Genomic DNA, 17,085 nt, shown 5'->3' with positions numbered 1-17,085 from the left:
CCAAGGCTTCTCCCCTCCAGGAGTACAGGCTGCCACCAGTCCCATGCCCACAGAGCTCTGCAGGACACCAGGAGCGACCAGGCTATCGTGTCCAGCAAGAAAAAGGCTCTGCAGGGGCTGGACAATAGTGGCTGGGCCTGCCCAGTGCACAGGGCTCCATGGAGAAAAACTACCCTGCAGCAGCATCAAGACAGACTGGTGGACAAGGAGCTCCAGCAGCAGGAGGGTTGATGTGGTCTTGGCAGCTCAAAGACAGACACAGGGAGGTGAGTGCCGAGGACAGGACAGGATTGTGTAGGACAGGATGGGTTAAACAGAAAAGCACCCTCACACTGAGGAAGAAGTCCTCAAGAAACCTCCCCTCTCTCATTTTTCATATGCCAGGGGAATACATTTCTCCACCTTTGGCAGACAAAGCTGACAAGCCTGGAGGTACTTGAGGCCATCCTAAGCCTTAGTATGCAGAAAGCACTGGTGTGGCTTGTAGCCCATGGCCCCAGTGAGCCAGGGACCTTGGTCGAGGAAGAGGACTGGAGTACAATACTCACAAAGAGCTGTCCCATGGGATGTGGGAAGAGTACCCCAAAAATCCAGTGCCCTTGGAGACTTGGGAAGATTACAGCAAAAGCCAAGTGTCCCAAGATGTGTCAGAAGACCATGGCAGCAAAGAACTGTTTCAACAGGAAGATGCAGAGGGCACAGCCGCAGCAGGAGAGGCCGTCAGCAGCCTGCAGAGGGCATCTCCTGCCCTGGGCGGTGCTACCGACACCAGGGATGACCCAGGCACACCCCAGAGTCGAGCATTGCCCCAGACAGGGCAGGTCTGGCCCAGCCATCCCAGAAAGCAGCATCACACACACCAGCCCTGGCCATGCACCTTCCACTCTTCCCTGGGAAGAGCTCTCAGCACTGGGGCTGCAGGCAGGAGCTTGTCTGTGCCCACCCATCTCCTTGGGGACAGATCTCCTCCTCCCACAGGCATTCATGCCCCGGCCCAAAGGCCACAGCGCTCCCTGTCCAGGTGGGCACTCGGTGCTGTGCTCAGGGCATTCCTTGGCACCTGCGGCCCACGGGAGCAGGAGCAGCAGTGCCAGGCTGTCAGCACAGGGCAGGGGCCTGGAGATGGACATTGAGACCTGAGCAGTGTCCCTCTGGGAGAGTGGCATGGGAGCCATGGATACAGGACAGTGCCCCAGGCACCAGCTGTCCCAAGGGCATCCTGATGTCAGACTGCTCTTGGCCACGGCTTTTTGAGACCAGCCTATGATTTCCCTTCAGACAGCTTTGTTAATCCTGGACTTTGCTCCTCTCTTTAGAAAGATTTTGTTCAAACACTGTTGCATGTCATCCACACTCTAAGAAAACCTCCCAAAACTGTACAAGAAAAGATTAGATCTTGTTCATAATTTTACCACAAATATTTTGATTTACCACAAATATTTGATACTTTTTCTTCAATAAAACAGTCATTTAGCCCAATTAACTGAGTTTTGTGAATACAAAGAATGGATTCAAATGCATAAATATTGTAGGTACCTAAACTGAGATAGAGTATAGTTTTAAATTTCAGAGGATCTTTTTATTATCTCTAAGCAGGTGACAGCTACTGCCAAGTATAAAAACTATCTTTCTTGACTCCAACCTTCAGTCTTTAACTTTCCTAACCTTGGAAATGAAGTTCATCTTAATACAAGCTTATTAAAGAAAATCAGAAATGTTCTTTAGTGGTTACACTGAATTCTATTTTAAATAATAGACTAATTTTTCTCCTTAGAGCTAAGAGTCAGGTATCTAGAACTTAAAACAATCTAAGGGTGTGTCCTTTTCTTTAAAAGCTAGTAAATAAAATATGATTAATAGATTATTAATTAGTTTCACACAGAAACGTATCTGGTTTGGTAATACAGAATTCTCACTTCTAGTTAATGATAGTTGAAAAATGGCATTCTGCTTATCAAGAACCCATGATAGTGATATTTTCTAAATAACGTATCAGGATGAAAGAAAAAATAGCCAGATTTTCTGGCTAATAAAACCTCAAAGAAATATGTGTTTCAAAGACATAAGAATATTTCATTTCATTTCCTCGCAGTCAAATCTTTTGTTTTGTGAACACTGAAATGAAAGATGTATGAAGTAATACATTTAAAATACAATTAAATAAATAGTAATTTTATAATTCTTCCTGTAAAATATTATAACAAAATAAAGAGATTTTAGTAAGATTTATGTCCCCTCAGGACATCTCTCCAGTGAAAATTATAAGAGTTCAAGTCTCCTCTTCTCCCAGTCCATTTGCTTATTCAGAAGTTTGAGCTAATCAAAATGGGGAAAGCTGATTTATCATTTCATATATGTATGTATATATATATATACATTTAGAAACCATTATTTTAGGAAAAAGAGGAGTGAAGGGATCGAGTGCATCCTCAGCAAATTTGTAGATGACACCAATCTGAGTGGTGTAGTTTATACATCTGAAGGATGTGATGCCATCCAGAGGGACCTGGACAAGTTCGAGAAGTGGGCCCTTGGAATTTCATGAGGTTTAACAAGACCAAGTGCAAGGTGCTGCACCTGGGTCAGGGTAAACCCCAGTATCCCTGCAGGCTGGGGGATGAACAGATTGAGAGCAACCCTGATGAGAAGGACTTGGGGGTGCTGATGGATGAGAGGCTGGATGTGAGCTGGCAATGTGCACTCACAACCCAGAAAGCTAATTGTGTCCTGGATTAAAGCTAATTGTGGCTAATTGAGGGATTCTGATCCTCTGCTTTGCACTGGAGAGACCCCACGTGGAGTGCTGCATTCAGGTCTGCGGTCCTCAGCAGAAGGACATGAACCTGTTGGAGTGAGGCCAGAGGAAGGCCACCAAGATGATTAGAGGGATGGAGTATCTCTCCTATGATGAAAGGCTCTGAGAACTGGGTTTGTTTAGCCTGGGAAGGAAAAGGCTTCAGAATGACCCAATTGCAGCTTTCCAGTACCTGACTGGAGCCTACAAGAAAGATGGAGAGGGACTTTTTACAAGAGCATGTAGTGACAGGAGAAGGGGAAATGCTTCAAACTAAGAGTAGATTTAGATTAGATATTAGGAAAAAATTCTTTACTGGAACAAGTTGCCTAGAGAAGCTGTGGATGTCCCATCCCTGGAAGCATTTAAGGCCAGGTTGGATAGAGCTCTGAGCAACCTGGTGTATTGGAAGGTGTCCCTGTCCACTGGATGGCAGTTGGAACTGAATGATCTTTAAGGTCCCTCCAACCCAAACTGTTCTATGGTTCTATGATCTGCAATAACATTTCCACCTTTTCTGTTTAATTTTTCTATTTCAAGGTGTGCAGGTCATATAAATTACTTCTTTTCCAGAAATAACTCAAGCTTGGCTGGATTGGTTTTATAATATCTATAAATATTTATATATTTCTATTTTTCTCCTTGTCTTTTTTGCTTTTGTTTATGTTGTTGTTTAAAAAATTCTTACGTTTATTAAAGGATTTACTCTTGTCTTTATGTCTACTACATATTCAGCCAATTCTTGGAAAGAAAAGTAGCAGCCCCAGAAGAAAACTGGAGACCAAACACAATCTGATGGCCAGTCTATGTACACACACTCCCACACAGAAACACACTAATCATGATCAATAAAACACCATCTGTCAAAAACACATAATGTAACTCCTAAGGAAAGTCTACTTAATGAGTGAAAAAGGAATAAAAGTTTCCTTAGTGGGCTTCAGCGAAGAGCAATTCATTTAAAAATCACTTGCTGGTTTGTGAATTAAGGGACCTGTCCCAGTCTGTAGAGGTGTGTTATATTTTATACTATATATTTTATATTATTTGATATTAAAACTTTGCAGCAGACCAACTTTTTGTGACAAGCTTTTCCTTCTGCCAGGCCTCCTTCCCTCATCCCCTCCCTCCCCCCTCCCTCTCAAGCATTTTGATGCTTTTATCTATTGATTCTGTTCTCACACTGCTGTTGTTCTTCAGACCTTCCATGTATCAGTAGTGGTGGGATTACTTGCTTCTGTTGCCAATTAACACTATATGAACAATACCCACAGAATCACCCTTTCTCTGAACCTCACAAGCAGGCATTTTTTGCACAAATACAGTCAAACCCAGAGTTGGAGATCTCACAAATCAAGTTCAAATCCACCCTTGTAACTTCCAATATATTTAATTTTTTAGTGAGGTCAGAAACTCTAAGGAGGACCCTCCTGAAATATGTATGTCAACAAAGTCGACACTTTTTTTCCCCTGTTAAATGTTAAAAAACTTGCTTGATGGACTACGTGGTATTATTTACCTGATATGCTCCAAATATAGTTCTATTCTGTAAAATAAATAAATCAGGATGGGCTTTCAAGCAGACAGATGACATTAATCAAGAACATGGGAGTTTAAAACTGGAGAGTAGCACCCAGGCCTCTCTGGCAGCACCACACACACAGGCACTGGCCATTTTTCCTAAAGGATTGCAGCCCATGGAAACACCAGTGTTGGATCCAGGGAACAGTGTGAGGAGGGAGCATCGGACACAAAGTCTTGTGCATTGAACACAACCCCCTATCCCTCTTCCCCCCTGCACTGCTCAGGCTGGAGGGGAGAGGAGTCAGAAATGAATGACTGATGTTGAGCCTGTGAAAAAAAGGGACGTCTTGTTTTAATGTTTGGGTTCTGTTTTCCACTACTCAAGTTTGTTTCAATTGGAATTATTTAGAGGAATTTTCCTCAGGTTGAATCTGTTTCCTCTGTGACTGTAACTGGTAAGGAGTCTCCCTGTCTTTGTCTCAACCCATTAGCTTTCTCATCCTATTTTTTCCTCCAACCTGCTGAGGATGGGGCAGTGAGAGAGCAGATCAGTGGGCATTTGGCTGCCAGCCAATGCTAGCTCACCACAGCACCGACTCAATTGCCTCCTCATCTCCAAATGCTTTCCAAATTTACCAGCCCTCTTCCCCAAATACTGCAGTTTGTGCAAAGAGCTAAAAAGAGCTATTTTACACGAAGAGATGGAAAAAAAAATTACTCCCTGGAGAAATGAAAGATTAAATAAAATAAAATGTGATTAATTTAAATAATTTCTTTATAAAATGTATTAATTAGAATAAAATGAGGGAACATCATTAAGAGGTGTGAGCAAGCATTTATCTCCTGAATCTAAAGTCCTAAATCTTCCCCTCCAAATGTTGAAATATAACTACAGGTTGAGAAAAAAGAAAAGAACATTGAGCAAAGATCACTATCTTCTTTGGAGAAATGAGGCAAAGGTGTCACAGTAGGCTACCTTTAATCATTTCCCTCTTGAAACAGCAAGCCAGCAAATAGGAAACCTGAGGTCAATGGTTAACTGAGCCTAAGAGATTCAAGTTTATATTTTCTGCCTCCTCAAGACCCATCTTACACACTTGCTGAGTATGGCTAAATGGGGAAAACTTTCCAGGTGTTCTGGGCCACAGTGGAGAGGAGAATGCAATAATTGACTCATTAGATCTTGCTGATGATCATAAGTTCTGCTTCCTCCTTCTGTAAAGTCAGTGAAGCAAACAATAACATAATCCAAAACACAGAGAATGTCCTAATCATTACAATAACATCCTCCCTTATGCTCACTCTCTTTTGATCAAAGGCTCTTACATGTTCACTTGTATACCAGCCCTGTTTATGGCAAAACAGTCTGATTCAGGCCAGGAAAACAGCTTTCACTCAACACTTCCTTTACTCTGGTAGGTGGGTAACAAAAGTTAAAGCTCGTTCAGGCTAAGAAAGGAATTTATCCTGGTACATACTCTCCCAATATGTATTCAAGCCAATTAAGTTGTAATACCAAAGATGTGTAGTTGGGGCATCACAGGTCTCTTCAAGCTGTGGAAAGTATCCGTTTCTTGTGAAAGATTCTCTGCAAGCAGACACTAACTAAAATCTATTTGATCTGACTAAACTGAAAACTGGAAGAATGACTGCCTATTTTCAGAGTCAGGGGACCTTGATGCTAACAGCCAGCTTGGGGAGAGCAAAGTTCAAAAACAACTCTAGGTCTGTGAAATTGCCCCATCAATGGGGAGCTACCTGTAGGGAAAATTTTTTAAGTCCTAGCTCTGATGGGCTGTACTTCTGAATAGGAATTGACCCTTATGATCTGTACTTCTCCAGCACTGAACTGCATGATCCTGTTCAGTTTTCAAGCTGTAAAAATACAGCTTCACCTCCTTGATTGGTTTATCAACCAACTTACTTGCATTTTTATTCTAGCATAGGGATTTTTTATCAGTTTCCTTTTCTGTCATGTACTAACCTTTCTTCTGGACAATTTGACTTGCAAAGTTCTTTAAAAAATGCATAGTTTTCATTTTGAAATTAAATTACACTGCAATAGCATTCATGATAAGCAGTATGCACACCTGCATGCAAAAAATGCCAGGGTTAAAGGAACATCACTTTTGTGCAAAGGAAAGAGAAAACAGCAAGAACTTGGAGAGTCCAAATAATGAACCAGATACTTCAGTGGTAGGCCTGGCCCTAGCCTTTCCCTCAACATCTTCAAGTTGATGCTAAGGCCAGCATCAGCAGTTCATGAAAAGACTCCTCTCCTAATTACATCCCATTGACCAGGATTGAAAGAGTCAAATTACAGCCAGGCCTGTCTCTTGACACCAAAGAAGCCCAAATTTTTTAAGTATTCTACTACATATCCCAGCAGAAGCAATCATAGCTCTGACTCTGAGCAAGAAGATCCTTGTCTGCAGGATGTTCTTAATGGTGCAGCAGGTTCAAGGTCTTCACAGTAACACCAGTCTCCTCATGCCACCCTCCACTTCAATCAAAATCCTTTCACTTCAGTTTATCAACCACAAAACCACCTTTTTTTCAGAGACTCAGGCTTTTAGGCATGCAGAATTGCCAGGGACTTTTAAATGACTGTCCCAAAACTGTAGAAGAGGCGTATTCCTTTGGTATTACAGCACGGTTTGTCTTCCACTGCTGCCTTCTCTGCCCATATCCACACAGTACATCAGGATGATGACCAGGATGCACGTCCTTCCCTCCCACTCCCTGGTATCTCTTGGGGGATCTCAGTGGCATAAACAGAGAATGTGCCACATGTACTGCAAGATCTCTCGCCTGATCCCACACAGGATGTCTGGGGATCTGTGTTCAGTCATACTTGTACATCAGAACACAGTCCAGGACAGTACATCTAACATGCCTACTGATTTTCAAAGCAATTTCATCCCACCACTTCAGTCTGTGGAGGAACGGAGAGCTCTCTACTTAGGTTAGTGAGAAAAAAACAAAGTTTCTACCAACTTCACCTTCTAAAGTAAATAAAGTTTTTTTAACAAAAATGTCACAAATATTTAGATCTACCAGAATCCTAAAGGGCACCTAGCACTCTTCCACTGCTCCACAAGCTGCTCCTTCGCCTATCTTCATCTGGAAATCCCACTTATTCTTGTCCATACTCGCTGTCGAATCTCAGTGCTGAGTTACCCACATTTTTTCCACCTATATTTTGAAGGAAAGTCACAGCCAAGTAAAAGTTTGCTGAGACTTTGTTTTCTATGTATTTACCATAATTTTACTGTGTAATGGCTGTTTTTCTTTGCATAAGAATTTAGTTCAAAGTACCCAGTAGGTTCACTTGTGTCCATGGTCTGCCAAACTAAGGCCAAGTTGCTTGTGAACTAAACTGCCAGTTTGTGATCAGAACTGGGATAAATGATGATGTTTCTAGTTTTGTCTCACTTTATCTCAGATTATCTCTTCAAGCCATTGCAGTCTACCAAACATCCATTAAGAAAGTTGTGTATGGATATCAAAGATAGCAAAAATACCTGGAGAACCTGGGTACTGTGAAGCACCAAGAAAAACATGGCATGAGCACCACAGTGGCTGTACACAAAGCCAGCTCAGGTTCACCACTTTGCCAGTCCAAGCTGGGCACTGACCCTCTTAGAGCTGGACTATCTCCATAAGCCTCAGTGTTGTCTCTGGCCCAGGCTACTTGTCTTCTCTACTTTCTAACAAGGCCCATGAGTCTATGCATGGCACTGGATGAGGCCCTTAGCTAACAGGCAAAAAAGGCAGCCCAGCCCAAAGAAGGGAGAACTCTCTTTTATGCTACTAGGCAAGTAATTATGGTCACTAAACAGTTAATCTGGACAGGAGCTCACCAAAATTTTGGGTGGCTTCTGATGGCTAAAGAGAAATATCTTGGCTTTTTGATTTTTTTTTTCCCCTGGGTTTCCTCTTTTTAATAAATAATTCACTTCTTGGACAGTGTTCAGCAGAAATTAACATTAATTAGAATTTAACAAAAATACATTTCTTATGCTGGTTGGACTTCCCTCAACAGTCTTATTATTCTTTCTTGATGGAGTAAACAGCACAGCTACAATTCTCAGGAGCAATTTAATATTTTTGCTTTTACTGCTTAAGACATCTTCATATCCATTTCCTAGCTTGGAATCAATGCCTGCACCACGTAGACAATGCAGCTTTCCTGTAATAAGGTTGATTGTGCCTGTTATGAATTACTTTTGGGTCTTAATGATCCTCAGCATGGTGTTCCTTTTCCTCTTGTTTCATTGCTTGAATTATTTATTTTTTTCCTTTTCAGCTGATGTCAAATATCACTGGTTTGGATCTTAATGAATGCACTTTAATTGCTGAGCTGATTTTGTTTCTTGCTAAGGTGGGACAAGACACTGTTGACCTATATTATTTCTCTCTTTCTTTTTCTTTTTCTATCTTATGCCTTTTAAAAAAGAACTTTCTCATTGTATTCATTTAACTAGTTTTTTTTTTTCTACTAGGAATGGGTTTCTCTTTTTTATCACATGCTCTTTCCGGTCATTCCAAGTATGACTGAGAATGACTGAATAATGTCTCTAATCTACAATCTGGCATGTCTCAATCCTCTGTTCAAATCACTTCAAAAAGGATTCTAAGCAGAATATTCAATTAGAATAGAATAGACATGACTTAAAAATAAAAATGAAAGTTTAATGATCTAGTTATAACCCACAGCTACCTCAGCTATATTATCTTCAGTTCTGCTTTTCATGAGTCCAACTGTATTCAATCATTTGGGCCACAAGCTGTTCTTGCTGTCATATCTTCATTAGTTAAAAGAAAAAAAAAAAAAAGAAACAAACCCTAAACAAACAAACAAACAGAAATACGGGGAGAGAAAATCAAAAGCAAGATGTCTGATCATTTATCTAGAAACATCTGTCCTATAGAAGCAAGACACCCAGACATAAAGGAAATGTGAGATGGGGAAGGGGACTTCACACACTGATTAGTGTTTATGAGATGAATGAAAGTTAATTCCTCACTTTTCACCCTCCTGGCTCTTTAAATCAGCACAAATTAATTGCTCAGTAGTCCCTGTGGCACAAGAGCCACTGCATGGATTCTAGCTGTGCTTAAGAATACAGGGGACTGAAACACAGATCACCAAAATTAAAATGGATGGACCACATCTCACAAATTATTTTCATTTGTTACCAGGAGCCTCAGAAGACATGACACAAAGACATCCTGACTGGCTTATCATACAGACTTTCATCTTGCAAGGTGGTTATGATTATCTACCAGGCTATACTCTGGCAAGTAATTGGAATGCAGAGCTGTACACCTACAGGGCTTCTGGCAACAGTTTCAACAGTTTCAATGGGATCCCTAGGGAGAATAAAAGACCATAGAACTGAAAAAAGAGAATTTTCTTTCATAACTAACTACATATATTACAAATATCCAGCTGTCAGTAGTAACTATAAATACGACTACTCAAAAAAAAAAAAAAAAAAAAAGCCAAAAAGTTCAATGAAAAAAGAAAAAATCTGTTCAATGTGTTGGTAATTAGAAGACAGACCAAATCACAAAAATTAAATATGGAGGTAAGGGAAAATTCATTAAATGCCTGAGACAGGCAAGTCATCAAGTCTTTGCTAAGCTTCTGAGGTTTCATGAACAAGGCAGAAAAAAATCTTAACGAAAATAAAGTACCACTGGAGCCTTCTGCCAAATATAACAAACAGTGAAGGCAGCAGTGGGAAATTCACTCCTCAACAACAGGATACGGGTAAAATGTCCAGGGCATGATACCAAAAAAGCTGTATGCAATCAGGAAAACCACAGGAAGTAAAACAATCTACCTTGCTAGAAGATGTTAAAATATCAACCTTGACAGAAACTGAAGGAGAACAATTATCATTAAGGACACAAGAAACTGCCTGACATTAGCTTTCCCAGAGTACAAGGAAATTACCTAGCTTACCTTGCTTCTGCATTTTAATCACACTAGTTATTAAAATGCATTGCATTTTTTAATGCATTATTTAATGCATTGCAAGGACAAGGGTTAAAGGATACAACATGTCATAGGCATTACCAGTTCTCAGCACATCTCTGCATTATGTAGGTTCACTTGAACTCCCAAAGAGTGTACATCAAGGGGGTGACACTCAGCACTGAAGGAGGAGTTAGACAATTAGGCTACAGTAAGCAAGGACTTCCTGGAAATCTTTGATTTAGCACTACAGTGTCAGAATATATTGTATGTGCTATGGTAGAAGCAGTTCATAAGCTTAGGAACTTGATGGGTTGAAAGCAAGAAGTACCTGCAACAAGAAGAACTTCAAAGCATTGTTTTGCTGAGGTGATAGTGGTGTAATGGACTTTATTAGGAAAAAAACCCCCAAAACCGCAAAAAAACCAATCAACCAACCAACCAAGCAAAAACAGACAACACCCCCCAAAACAAACACAAACAAACAAAAACACAAAAAAACCCAAAACAAACCAAAAACAAACAAAATAAAACAAAAAAAACAAACAAAAAACCAAAACAAATTTATTTAAATGCTGTATGATTTCTCCAGAGGTTTGTTACATGGACATGAGTCAGCTACATCACTAAATTGTGAGAGAGAAAATATGAAACTATTCAAAGGCCTCTGGTGCTCATGAAAGAAGTCTTTTGGGATCATACATGTTTCTATTAGAATATTACCCATGTCTCAGACAATACACTAATTTCTACCATCAGACCTAACAACCAGTCACTGACTGGGACAATTTACCAGCATTCTGCTTCAGACTGATGCATTCAACAGTGTTTTGTATGCATTTATCATCCTTTGCTATACAGATTCTGTCCATTTGGGTTTTTTAACCCAAAAAGTACTATTTAGAAGAGGCGGGCAAAAATAGTTTTTAAGAGCTCCTGCTGAATATGAGATCTAGTTTTGGCTAGGAGAGAGAAAGAAATACTGTCTGAGCTTAGTTTCCATAGTGAAACCACAGCACAGACAGAAACTTGTTCAGAATGGTTCTAGGTAGGTTTACCTCCCAGCAAGGTTTTGGGCTTTCCATATTAGTGACACTCTGAAATCAGCTATGCCTTTATCATGTTAAGCTCTAGGCTACTTCTATTTCAACTAAAATCTGTAATTTTAAATATACATTTGACTTTTTTTGTTGTGAATTCTGTTCTTGGCATTCTTTTTCCATTTTGCTGTAGACCAAGGAAGGCTCTCAGACAGCCTGAGTGGCAAAATATTTCTGATTTCTCTACTCCTTGTATTCAGAGGAGAGAGGTCACACTGTAATGATAAAAACATGCTGACACATACGAAGCCAGCTGTGCTAGAATTAAATTAGAATTCACACTCATTCTCTCTGGAACAACCTGATGGCTTCTTTCCTCCTTCATTAGCAGAAAGAGGCTGAGAAGGGAATGTACATATGCAAGGGCGTAATTTAAATGGCAAATTTGAAGGGAAAGGAATGCAATAACCACAAGTGACCATTACAAAAGGTGACTATATGGAAAATGCCAGCAGACAGAAATTTTACTTTCGTACATTTCCCTTAAGGAAAACAATATAAAAATTAGATGTTCAAAGAATTTGCAGTAACAGAAAACAAAATGCCTCTTAGAGTAGTGGCTGAACAAGAACCATGCAAAAGCAAAAGTAATCAGGCATTAACTTTCAACTGTTACTCTCTCTGCACCTAAGGAAAACCTGGAAGAATAATGGAGACTTCTTCCTGTCTCAAATCACATACTTAAGAAATCAAGACATAAAACAAGGGATGTCTAGGGAACACAATCACACATCTATCTAATGAGAGCTTATCCATGAGGAGAAGGGCACTTTTCTAGATTATATTTTACTGTGAATTTTGGGCATCTCTGATCTGTTTCAGTGTATGATAAGTTGTTTTCTGGGAATACAGAAGATTGGATTTTCAAATGGAGAAAAATTAGTTTGCACAAAGATCTGAACACAAAATGGTGAAGCCCAACAAAGAACATACCCTGAAGAAATTCTTGGGAGTCTATTAAGCAACCAACTCACTTAGTCTCTTCAGAACCTTCTCCTTGTTCTCCATAGGGAACTTGGATATCTGCTGGCAAATACTTCTGAAGGCCAAGTCTTACAACTGGAAGTTGTGGGCTTCCTACAGATCCATTGGAATTTGACTCCAGGCTTGCTAAGTGTTGCACAAAAGGCCATCAGTTCTCTGACCAGCATACGGGTCACAGGGGCTTCTCATTCTGGGAGGAGAATAAAATTAAATTTTAAAATGGGATCGGCCACAAGGCTTTTGAGGAAAGAGTTTCTCTGATGTGAAAATCAGAACTAAAAGGACAGCCCTTGTTTGTCCTTCTCCTGTTGTATTTGTACACTGAGAGGGCAGATCTGTATCTTGTGAAAAGAATAGGAGAAGTTTTGTAAAATATGATCAGTATATTCCCATCCATCATTAGTTTTCAACACCAGTGATCTAAAGGCTAACCAAAGGGATGAACTACTTCATAAGAGATAGTTACATACACTTTTCAGGTACAAGTATAAAACATTTCTCACTGGAAGGATGGCTTCTTCCTTCGGAAATGTCATGGATGCAGTGAACTGAAACCTCTTGCACTCCTTCTCCACACTTACATGTATATATGTGTATATACATGCCACATATGTTTTTATATCATATACATATCTATGTTGCTTTATTGTTGATTAGCTATAGTTGCTTTAACCTCACAATACTTGGACAACAGACTGGATTGTTCTCTGTATTTTACAGGCAAGCTAAGCACCTGCCCGAGGTCATGCATAGTCCGTGGCAGGGCTGAGAACTGAACTCTGTGCATAAAAATAGCTTTTTCTTGTTGAGCCCAAACCCAGAACATTCATTTTTCCAATTCTTAGTGAAGAATAAATGTTTCATTGATGTAGTTTTGATAGACCAATCTGTGACATGAATCACAATAAGATGCAGATCCAGGCAAGGACAGATCATGTCCTCTCTACAGTTGTCAGGGTAACAGCAGTCTTAGGCATTGAATCAGTAGAAGACCTTTAGTAGCTCCAAACTTTTCCCTTCAGGAAGTACTTGTTGGCTGGCCTGTGGTCACACTGTGATATACCCACTGATCCTGCTTTGAACACACTAAGCATGTTCAATTTACCAAATAAAGGAAACACTGTCAGAAAACAATTCATAAGACCCTACAGCATAGCTCAAATATCCTACAAATATATTGTCTGAAGCTGAGAGTTACATGTATATTTGGGCAGAAACACAAGAGAGTTCACTTAGAATCATAGAATCATAGAATCAAATGGGTTGGAAAGAACCTCTGAGATCATAAAGTCCAACCCTTGATCCACTACCACCACAGACTATGGCACTAAGTGCCACATCCAGTCTCATCTTAAAAACCTCCAGGGATGGAGAATTTACCACCTCCCTGGGCAGCCCATTCCAATGCCTGATCACTGTCTCTGTAAAAATTGTCTTCCTAATATTTAACCTAAACCTCCCCTGGCACAGCGTAAGACCATACCCTCTTGCCCTACTGCTGATTGCCTGGGAAAAGAGATCAAACCCCACCTGGCTACAACCTCCTTTCAGGGAGTTGTAGAGAGTGATGAGGTCTCCCTGAGCTTCCTCTTCTCCAGACTAAACAACCCCAGCTCCCTCAGCCTCTCCTCACAGGACTTGTGTTCAAGTCCCTTCACCAGCCTGGCTGCTCTTCTCTGGACCTGCTCCAGCACCTCAATATCCTTCCTGAACTGAGGGGCCCAGAGCTGAACACAATACTCAAGGTGCGGCCTCACCAGTGCTGAGTACAGGGGAAGGATCACTTCCCTTCTCCTGCTGGCCACACTGTTCCTGATCCAGGCCAGGATGCCATTGGCCTTCTTGGCCACCTGGGCACACTGCTGGCTCATGTTCAGCCTCCTGTCAATCAGCACTCCCAGGTCCCTTTCCACCTGGCTGCTCTCCAGCCACTCTGTGCCCAGCCTGTAGCGCTGCAGGGGTTGTTGTGGCCAAAGTGCAGGACCCGGCACTTGGCCTTGTTGAACCTCATCCCATTGGAATCAGACCATCTCTCCAGCCTATCCAGGTCCTTCTACAGAGCCCTCCTGCCTTCCAGATGATTGACACTCCCTCCCAACTTGGTGTCATATCCAAATTGCAGATGGTGGACTCGATCCCCTCATCTAAATCATCGATAAAGATGTTAAACAGGACTGGGCCCAGCACTGATCCCTGGGGGACACCACTGGTGACTGCCAGCTGGATGCAGCCCCGTTCACCAGCACTCTCTGGGCCCAGCCCTCCAACCAGTTCTTAACCCAGTACAGACTGCCCCTGTGGGAGGCCAGCTTTTCCAGGAGTATGCTGTGGGAGATGGTGTCGCAGGCTTTGCTGAAGTCCAGATAGACATGTCCACAGCCTTCCCCTCATCCACCAGGCGGGTTTTTCTTGCTAGAAAAAGCCTCTATCCTTTTCTACGTATGAAGTGCCAGGGAAGGATAACAAAGCTGATAGAAATGTTACAAGCCTAGTACCTTCTGCAATCAGAGAAGAGAGACAGCTTTCTTCAGTGTCAGTTGGAGGTGAAAGCAGACACTGATGAAATAGAAAAATGAAAAAAAGAGTAGCAGCACCAGGATACCATGAGTAGCCATCCCTCACAGTATCAGTATAGGTCTAGTACCTTTACCAAATCTCTCTCAGCTCCTTGAAACAGAAAATTACAGCTGTGCTGTCTTTCAAAGCTTAATTCACCTAAAAGACATGGGAAAATTTGCTAAGGGAAGAGATCTTCAGGTAAATGTGAGGACGCAAGATGGTAGAAGGGCCATATTACTAAGCAGTGAATAAGGGGCGTACTGTATCCTCAAAGGATCTCCTTGACCCTGGATTTTGAGTGGAGATACCTAGTCCTCAAGCTGCCCTGTGGTCTATTCCTCATCTCATGACCAGGCAAAGCTACTCAGCAGAACACAAATCTAACAGCAACTAGCACAGAGCTTATTTACAGCACTGCTATTGACCTTGCATCGGGGTAAAACAAGACCAGGGCTAGCTGTGGGATGATGACACTTGTGCACAACATCTGGCTCATCTAAACCAGACAGAATATGGCAGAGGTCTACAGTACTGATAAGACAGCTCATAGGAAACAGATTTCTATTCATAAGCTGCCATATTCCACATTCTCTGATACCCATACAGTGAGGTAGGACTGTGAAATTACTGCAGAGTAGCAGTGGTATTCAAGGCCTGTTACTCCCCAAAAGGAAGTATTTCCCCATATTTTTTTCTTTTCAAACTAACTGCATTTCTTTCAGCACAGATAGAAAATTCATTTCACTTCTGTTTGACACTTACTGTCAACACAGAGTCAGTTCATTGTGCTTTGGATTTTCACACAGTTCAGGGAAATGCCTGCATTTGTTTGTTATAGAAAGAGAAGAATTTTTTTCCCCCCTATTAGGCATAGTATTTTTTACAGCTTATTTATACAAGATGTTAACGATGGGTGAGATTTAAGCTGACAATGTCTCCTTAAGTTAAGGCTAGTTAATTCTACAGTCTAATAAATCTCAACGTTCCTATAAATATATGAACTTCTCCTTCATGCCAGACCTAGCTTGACTTTGACAGTCTTTGAGAGAAGGTCATCAGATCTCTTTGCAAAGCTGACAGAGTAATGGGGAGCCATCCAAGAGCTGGACCATGATTTGAAGTGTTTCTCACTAATATAATGAAAAGGAGCTTCTTTCCAGCTAGCATCGGTATGAATGTCCCCTTCTCTCTTGCCAATAAAGTGGCTAGTAAAATATCATTCTTTAAATGGAGATAGTTCAGCAGGTCAATGGGGAATAATGCTAAAAAAGGGAAAAAAAGTGACTTAAGAGCAAGTGTGTTAGGCAGAGCAAGTTACTAAGATACAGCTACTGTTTAAATGTGCCTGAAGAACAGGGAGTATCTTTTTGCCACTTTAATGTTAACAGACTCTCTTAGTTTACTGCCATCATCATTAGCAATGGCATTACTGCATTCCTCCTTCATCCATGGATCTTTGACAGAGGAAGAAACTGAGACACATGGGTCATGCAAGGCCAGCATCAGCAATGTAAACAACCCAATCACCTTTTCTTCCCACTCTGTTCTCCATCTGCCTGGTACACTTCATGCCTCAGGTAAGAGCAAAGCCTGAATTGGTTACAGAGCAGTTTGCCTTTCTTTGCATCCAGTCACGCAGAGCAAAAAGACTACCACTGCCTGTTACTTCTTGCCAGGTAGGTATGAGATGCTATCCTTGGTTATTTGGTGTTACCAGGTGACAGTGCCCTTTGGCTGAGTCTTCATGTTTTTGGATTAAAATCTGTCATTCCGTTCTAAATGTTACATGCAGCTGCCTACATCATAATGAATGAATTATTTTAACTTTCCAAAAATAAGTATTCACATCCTTTAAAAACATCTATAAGCTATTTGCACTGCCAAGGTCTTTCCCTATCTCCTTGACATCTCTTCCTGCATTGGGATGTAAAATGGAATTTTCTGCTCCTTGGAAAGAACTGGAAAGAGCTAAAATGCAAAGAGAGGAAGGAGAATTTCTTCTTGCTGCTTTAAAGGAGTGCTCCCTGAGTGTCCGTAATTTGTCCTTGTGTCTGTCCTTGCTCTTTGCTTCCAGTCCCCTCTGGCTTTAACCAAGCTCTGCTGGAGAGCTTCCAGCCATTTACAGGAATGAAGAGTTT

The 17,085-nt window shown here is 41.2% G+C and overlaps 1 protein-coding gene across 1 annotated transcript; it reads left to right on the top strand.

The window, feature by feature from the left end:
- Positions 1 to 490: 490 nt before the first annotated feature.
- LOC126647454 (uncharacterized) lies at positions 491 to 1,140 on the top strand. Its single transcript, XM_050329770.1, is given in 2 exon segments — positions 491 to 530; positions 533 to 1,140. Coding segments are annotated over 2 exon segments (648 nt in total).
- Positions 1,141 to 17,085: the final 15,945 nt, after the last annotated feature.

This window comes from Myiozetetes cayanensis, unplaced genomic scaffold (assembly GCF_022539395.1).
Source record: "Myiozetetes cayanensis isolate MyiCay16 unplaced genomic scaffold, myiCay2020 scf1, whole genome shotgun sequence".
NCBI classification, from domain to species: domain Eukaryota; kingdom Metazoa; phylum Chordata; class Aves; order Passeriformes; family Tyrannidae; genus Myiozetetes; species Myiozetetes cayanensis.
This window is presented reverse-complemented; position numbering and strand designations above follow the sequence as displayed.